We start from the raw sequence: 8,300 nt of genomic DNA, 5'->3' as shown, positions 1-8,300 counted from the left end.
CCGTATCATACTGTGCTATGATTGGTTAAGACCACCCAGATGGTTAGGTCATGGTCAGTTGATCATGTTTGGTGATACGTGAACATGCCAGTTGTAGCTAGCTAATAAAGAGCTACGTTAAGAAATATCCTGCAGTACTGCATTTTATTATTTTGTACAAAACAAGACAGGTGACTTCATATACATTATAGCAGGGGTTCGGCAACGTTTTTCAATTTACAAATGAGCCTCCAATTTCTAAAGATCTGCGTGCCTGTATAACGCCCCACCCAGCAGACTGTCGACCAATCACGTTCAGGTTGTCATGCCGCGTCACGCGGTTGCTAAACCAATCGTAACGTAATCCATTCTCAGTCAGTGTACTTCATGTCGAGAAACTGCCTATTTTCATCATAAGTACGTACTGTCACGATCCCAAAGCTATACGATACTACAGACAGCAAGTTAATTATCTCACATCTCCGAAAATATCTGTAATGTTGTACTTCTTTTTGACAAAAATCATGCTAATGTTGGGTTTTTGAACTAGAGCCCAATAAACTCCCATTCAATAATTGAAAGAGCGCTCCCCTTGTCCCACAATCGCACAGAATGCACCGCGCCGCCTATTGGGGTAGCAAGTGCAACGTTTCACATCTCTGCAAAAGTATTTCTGAAGTTGTGAATGTTAGATTCCACTCTGTGAGACACATCGATCTGCAGATTGAATATGGTGAGATTGTAAACTCCTAAATTGATAGTGCAGTTTGTTTAGGTGATTTAACAGCTAGTTAGCTACTTCGCATGCTGATATTGTCTTTGGTATTATTGTGTGTAGACACGTTTAGCTACTGTAAGGAATTGTAATAGAGACTGAAAACTAGTAATAACTACATTTCAACATAAGCCATATTTTATACATAAATACACATACTCCTCATTTCTCTTGGACATATGCTGGACTTATTAAGACACCGACTACAGACACACATAATTCCCCTCCCCCATAATAACCACAGAACACTCACAACACATGCTTGGAGCTCAGGACAAAGAACTGTCTCAGGAACCAATGGAACGTGGACACCAGGCCTGTTCGGGACTACCCAAGACCCAGATCGACCAATCGGAAGGCCAGGCTCGCAGATCTACCTACTTTGCTTATTGTCTATATAATACTGTACGAGTCTTGAAACTTTCTCTTTCCGGACGATTTCATACAAATCAGACAGAAAGAGCCGTGCCGCACGCTTTGCCTAATATCTTTACACTTGAATAAATCTGCCTTATTATACAATTATCCACCTCGTCCTATTGTCTCCTCTTGTTCTCCTGTCAACAGTAAACGTTTTACTAACACTACCAGCCAGCCCATACAGAGAGCATTGCATTGTGGATTTTGTAGTCGACTTGAGCTGCAACAAATTTCCACAACGACGTTCCATCTTGTTACCAACCTTATTATTAGGGATGCACCGATATTACATTTTTGGCCAATTCCGAAATCCAATATTTTCCTTGCCAAAAAGAAACGATACCGATATCCGATATAAAACATATTGTGACCTTTTAAGCATTCTAGTACAGTTAAATAGTAAATTAGCTTCAACTGGTGGAGGGATTCTACACACCCCATTTAGCCATACCCTAGGTTTAGCTGTATTTATACACATCCCATTTAGTCATACCCTAGGTTTAGCTGTATTTCTACACACCCCATTTAGCCATACCCTAGGTTTAGCTGTATTTCTACACACCCCATTTAGCCATACCCTAGGTTTAGCTGTATTTCTACACACCCCATTTAGCCATACCCTAGGTTTAGCTGTATTTCTACACACCCCATTTAGCCATACCCTAGGTTTAGCTGTATTTCTACACACCCCATTTAGCCATACCCTAGGTTTAGCTGTATTTCTACACACCCCATTTAGCCATACCCTAGGTTTAGCTGTATTTCTACACACCCCATTTAGTCATACCCTAGGTTTAGCTGTATTTCTACACACCCCATTTAGCCATACCCTATGTTTAGCTGTATTTCTACACACCCCATTTAGCCATGCCCTAGGTTTAGCTGTATTTCTACACACCCCATTTAGCCATACCCTAGGTTTAGCTGTAAAAACAAAACACATAACAGCTAATAACGTAGCTAAATATTAACATTATCCCCAATCGAGATATCTGCTCGTCGTTTCAGCTCCAACTGAACTTAAAGGTGCATTTCAGACACACATCTTCGTGGCCATTCAGGATGTAGTGTACTCAGACTGTCTAGCTCTAGCTAATAACACAGCATAGTAGGCTATTGGTTGACAGACAGCCGCTAATCAGATCACATCACCGCCAGATAATTAACTAAAGATGCTGAAAATGGAGGGACTCGGGCCGAAGATGGACCCGGAAGAGATGAAGATGTGGTGTCTTCGGTCAGGAACTTTCTCCTCCATGTCGCCCTGCTCCGAGTCAGTAAGTACTGGACCAGAAGCTAGTCGGGTTTCCCTATGATGTCAACTGTGTAGTCTGGCAGGTCCCAGATCTGTTTGTGTTTTTGCCCAGTCATGTATTCATATCTAAATACATGGCTCTGCTTTGGTCTATTCCATTGATATTGTCAAACTGAACATTACATTGAACATGTGAGTCATTTAGCAGACGCTCTTATCCAGAGAGACTTACAGTAGTGAGTGGATACATTTTCATACGTTGCATTGGCAGGACAATTCCATTAGTAGTTGGGAGGAGAGCAGAAACAGCCTAACACCTACACTGATACTGTGTAACCTGTCTGCAGTCAACCAGCCATCCAGACTGAAGTGAAGGCCTTATTACAGAATGAAAACACCTTCCTGTTTCGTCGGCATGGCAACCTGTAAACATGTCAGTGGTGTCACAATGTTGCACAACAGCAGCAGAACATTGGATGGAGGGTCATTGTATCATTACACAGTGTCCCTGTCAATTCTACTGTATTGGTACATGTGGTATTACAATACATTAGATCTGTAGACGGCAGCATTGAAACAATTTCCAACACTTAGTCAACTAACAACCTACTCTGTTTCAGTGCTGTTTAAATATCCCACTGATTTTATTCTGCTGTTGGAGGCCATCAGTAGAGACAGTCAGGAAAATAGTCTTTGTAGCGAGTTTGTTTCTGTCAAACCATGGGAAGTGTGTCTATATAGGTAAGTACATACACAATTAGGATTTTACTTTAAGGTCAAATGTAATTTAACTGTCTAGTTGTTTTATTTATGTTTTAACCTTTATTTAACAAGTCAGTTAAGAACAAATTCTAATTTTCAATGACGGTCTAGGAACAGTGGGTTAACTGCCTTGTTCAGGGGCAGCTCGGGGATTTGAATATAGGCCTACACTCTTAAATAAAAGGTGCTATCTAGAACCTAGAAGGATTCTTCCACTGTCCCCATAGGAGAACCCTTTGAAGAACCCTTTTAGTTCCAGGTAGAACCCTTTTGGGTTCCATTTAAGAGGGTTCTTCATGGAACCAACATGAGTCAAATGTACTGTCTAGTTGTGAAGAGAATCGAATTATGTTGTTTACTGATCTCCTCTCCATTCTAGCACCATACGTTCTGTTGTTTACTGATCTCCTCTCCATTCTAGCACCATATATTCTGTTGTTTACTGATCTCCTCTCCATTCTAGCACCATACGTTCTGTTGTTTACTGATCTCCTCTCCATTCTAGCACCATACGTTCTGTTGTTTACTGATCTCCTCTCCATTCTAACACCATATGTTCTCAGAAGCTGGACAGCATATGAATAGAATCCATCTTCTCTCACCCTCTCCCCTCAAGACCTACATCACACAAGATGCTTCAGAATAACAACAACAACAAGCTGGTGAAGTTGCTACCCAACAGGAACAACCATGACAACAACAACAAGCTGGTGAAGTTGCTACCCAACAGGAACAACCATGACAACAACAACAAGCTGGTGAAGTTGCTACCCAACAGGAACAACCATGACAACAACAACAAGCTGGTGAAGTTGCTACCCAACAGGAACAACCATGACAACAACAACAAGCTGGTGAAGTTGCTACCCAACAGGAACAACCATGACAACAACAACAAGTTGGTGAAGTTGCTACCCAACAGGAACAACCCTGACAACAACAACAACAACAAGCTGGTGAAGTTGCTACCCAACAGGAACAACCATGACAACAACAACAACAAGCTGGTGAAGTTGCTACCCAACAGGAACAACACTGACAACAACAACAAGCTGGTGAAGTTGCTTCCCAACAGGAACAACCATGACAACAACAATAAGCTGAAGTTGCTACCCAACAGGAACAACCCTGACAACAACAACAAGCTGGTGAAGTTGCTACCCAACAGGAACAACCATGACAACAACAACAAGCTGGTGAAGTTGCTTCCCAACAGGAACAACCATGACAACAACAACAAGCTGGTGAAGTTGCTACCCAACAGGAACAACCATGACAACAACAACAACAAGCTGGTGAAGTTGCTACCCAACAGGAACAACCATGACAACAACAACAAGCTGGTGAAGTTGCTACCCAACAGGAACAACCATGACAACGACAACAACAAGCTGGTGAAGTTGCTACCCAACAGGAACAACCATGACAACAACAACAAGCTGATGAAGTTGCTACCCAACAGGAACAACAATGACAACAACAACAAGCTGATGAAGTTGCTACCCAACAGGAACAACCATGACAACGACAACAACAAGCTGGTGAAGTTTCTGCCCAACAGGAACAACCATGACAACAACAACAAGCTGGTGAAGTTGCTACCCAACAGGAACAACCATGACAACAACAACAAGCTGGTGAAGTTGCTACCCAACAGGAACAACCATGACAACAACAACAAGCTTATGAAGTTGCTACCCAACAGGAAACCCCATGACAACAACAACAAGCTGATGAAGTTGCTACCCAACAGGAACAACCATGACAACAACAACAAGCTGGTGAAGTTGCTTCCCAACAGGAACAACCATGACAACAACAACAAGCTGGTGAAGTTGCTACCCAACAGGAATAACCATGACAACAACAACAAGCTGATGAAGTTGCTACCCAACAGGAACAACCCTGACAACAACAACAACAAGCTGGTGAAGTTGCTACCCAACAGGAACAACCATGACAACAACAACAACAAGCTGGTGAAGTTGCTACCCAACAGGAACAACCATGACAACAACAACAACAACAACAAGCTGGTGAAGTTGCTACCCAACAGGAACAACCATGACAACAACAACAAGCTGGTGAAGTTGCTTCCCAACAGGAACAACCATGACAACAACAATAAGCTGAAGTTGCTACCCAACAGGAACAACCATGACAACAACAACAACAACAAGCTGGTGAAGTTGCTACCCAACAGGAACAACCATGACAACAACAATAAGCTGAAGTTGCTACCCAACAGGAACAACCATGACAACAACAATAAGCTGAAGTTGCTACCCAACAGGAACAACCATGACGACAACAACAAGCTGGTGAAGTTGCTACCCAACAGGAACAACCATGACAACAACAACAAGCTGGTGAAGTTGCTACCCAACAGGAACAACCATGACAACAACAACAACAAGCTGGTGAAGTTGCTACCCAACAGGAACAACCATGACAACAACAACAAGCTGATGAAGTTGCTACCCAACAGGAAACCCCATGACAAGAACAACAAGCTGGTGAAGTTGCTACCCAACAGGAACAACCAATATGTTTAAGTTATATAGTCTAACAAGTGTTAATGTCACCACCATGGATGTTTAAGTTATATAGTCTACCAAGTGTTAATGTCACCACCATGGATGTTTAAGTTATATATTCTACCAAGTGTTAATGTCACCACCATGGATGTAGAAGTTATATAGTCTACCAAGTGTTAATGTCTCCACCATGGATGTTTAAGTTATATATTCTAACAAGTGTTAATATCACCACCATGGATGTTTAAGTTATATATTCTACCAAGTGTTAATGTCACCACCATGGATGTTTAAGTTATATAGTCTACCAAGTGTTAATGTCACCACCATGGATGTTTAAGTTATATATTCTACCAAGTGTTAATGTCACCACCATGGATGTTTAAGTTATATATTCTACCAAGTGTTAATTTCTATCCTACTGTGATACTTGTGAGTTGATGTGATGTTCTGATGATTTCTAACAGATACACCTTGATGTTATTTTGTCCTTTTCTTATTCTACTTGAATAATCTCAATACTTGAATGTAGTTTGTTGTCATTTACTTCCATATAGGGTCGTTGTTTACAGACACAGCTGTAGGCTGACCTGACCCCAACAATGACCCCTACCTGATCCCAACAATGACCCCAACCCTGACCCCAACCTGACATACAGCATCAGATCTGTCGAAGAGGGGGGAGAAGGGAGGAAGAGAGAAACTGGGGGAGAGAGGAGGAAGAGAGCAACTGGGGGAGGAGGGAGGGAGAGAGAGATGAGAGAGATATGACTTACTCACTGACAGACTGGGTTTTGGAGAAGGAGACAGGGGAGGAGGGAGAGATTGACAAACATTTAAATCTAGCTTCTACACCACATCCCCCCTTCTCCTGCTCTAACATGAGACCTCATCAGTACTCATTTTGGGTGCTGGTACTGTTTATATTGAGGTGCTGGAACATTAAGCCAATATTCTATAAGAGGTGAACTCAAGCAGTAGAAAGTTAGAGCTGATATTATAGGACACACTATGTGAACTTTGCTGCTCTGTCAGCAGTTTCCTGTGGAGTTTTTCTAATGTCAGTGTTTCCTGTAGGTAGGTGGGTTTAACTGATCTTATCTGCTTAAAAGTTTGTCACATCATAGAAGGCAGGAAGTAATGAGAGAGAAGTCATATAGCCAAGCAGTATTTTCCACACTTCAGTCCTCTCTTCATGACAGTGACCCCAGTTAGAGACAGATATGATACCTGCAGTGGTACTGATGACCCTGTTGTGGAGCACAGGTAGGAGGCTGTTATATTGATATACACTTGTGACAGTTACTGAGATATGTTTTGATATTGTAAGATATATTATAATTTGCAGGGCTAGTAAAATAACATGCAACTGGAAGCAGACAGTAAAAATGTGTCTCAAAGCAGGACAATGATGTGATCACCTGTAAATGTACTTTACTGTAGTCTAACTGTCCATCTGGGGACAGGCACTAATGTCAGTTAAGATGTGATGGTGTCTTGGATCTGACTGTTGTATATTCAGTGTGTCAATGATTGATTGAATCTGTCTCTATGTAAATGAATGAGAGTATATATTATGTATCTATTTAATATTGGTCGTATGTTAGAGTAGGAGAAGGGAGGGGTGTATATACTAAAGGTCTATGAGCTGAGTCAAGATCAACAGGTCAAACACTATATGTCACGAAGAGAAAGAGAAGATGTGCGAGAAAGTGAGAGATAGAGATGAGCAAAGTGAGAGGGAGGAGAGAAGAGGGGTGGGGAGATCAGAGGAGAGAGTAGTGGAGGGAAGGGGACAGAGGAGGGTAGGGGACAGAGGGGGGTAGGGGAGAGAAAAGGGGAGTGGAGAGATAAGGGGAGGGTGGAGAGGTGGAGGGGAGAGAGAGATTTGTGGAGGAGAAAGAGAGGTGGAGGGGAGAGAGAAGGGGAGGTGAAATTTGTGGAGTAGAGAGAAAGAAAGATAAGGGGAGGGGAGAGAGGAGGGGAGGGGATTATTGTGGAGGAGAGAAAGTGTCAAGGAAGGACTCCACTAGGGCCCTCTCAGCCAGCTGGCTCCACTAGGGCCCTCTCAGTCAGCTGGTGTGTGTTGGAGAGTGTGAGATGTGTGTACAAAAAGTAGAAGTACAAATGTCAAGGGAAATGAACTAAAGTGATAAATGTAGTCCTAGGTTATATTTACTGAGGTGTTTGTTATCCACTGGTTACCCTGTTCTCATCACAACAGGTCACACATTCTGCTGACATGATTGAACACTGTGGTATTTTACCTAACAGATACGGGAGCTTGTCAATATTATATTTGTTTTCAAATCATTTTGGGGTCCTTGTAACCTGAGGGAAATATGTGTCTCTTATATCGTTGTACATTTGGCAGGAGGTTAGGATGTGGATCTCAGTTTCCACCTCATTTCGTGGGCACTGGGAACATCGCCTGTCTTCTCTCTGCCTGTGGCCACCTCTCTCAATAGCAAGGCTATGCTCACTGAGTCTGTACATTGTCCATATTAAAAAATTGGTTGGTTAGTGTACACCACAGTTTACATCCATATAGGGCAACTGGTTCAATTGTAAA

At 42.3% G+C, this 8,300-nt stretch overlaps 1 protein-coding gene across 2 annotated transcripts; it reads left to right on the top strand.

Moving 5' to 3' along the window:
* The first annotated feature begins 2,113 nt into the window (after positions 1–2,113).
* On the top strand, positions 2,114–6,255 carry LOC129855917 (GATA zinc finger domain-containing protein 14-like). Of its 2 annotated transcripts, none has more exons than XM_055924031.1 (2): positions 2,114–2,451; positions 3,808–6,255. In XM_055924031.1, the coding sequence occupies exon 2, from the start codon at positions 3,824–3,826 to the stop codon at positions 5,744–5,746; it is 1,923 nt and encodes a 640-aa protein (XP_055780006.1). In that variant the 5' UTR covers positions 2,114–2,451; positions 3,808–3,823; the 3' UTR covers positions 5,747–6,255. The 2 variants fall into 2 exon arrangements, with proteins under 2 accessions (XP_055780006.1, XP_055780005.1); XM_055924030.1 differs by having other exon boundaries at positions 3,755–6,255.
* The last annotated feature ends 2,045 nt before the right edge of the window (positions 6,256–8,300 follow it).

Source organism: Salvelinus fontinalis, chromosome 5 (genome assembly GCF_029448725.1).
Source record: "Salvelinus fontinalis isolate EN_2023a chromosome 5, ASM2944872v1, whole genome shotgun sequence".
Classification (NCBI taxonomy): Eukaryota; Metazoa; Chordata; class Actinopteri; order Salmoniformes; family Salmonidae; genus Salvelinus; species Salvelinus fontinalis.
The sequence above is the reverse complement of the archived record's forward strand: the minus strand, read 5'-3'. Positions and strand labels throughout refer to the sequence as shown.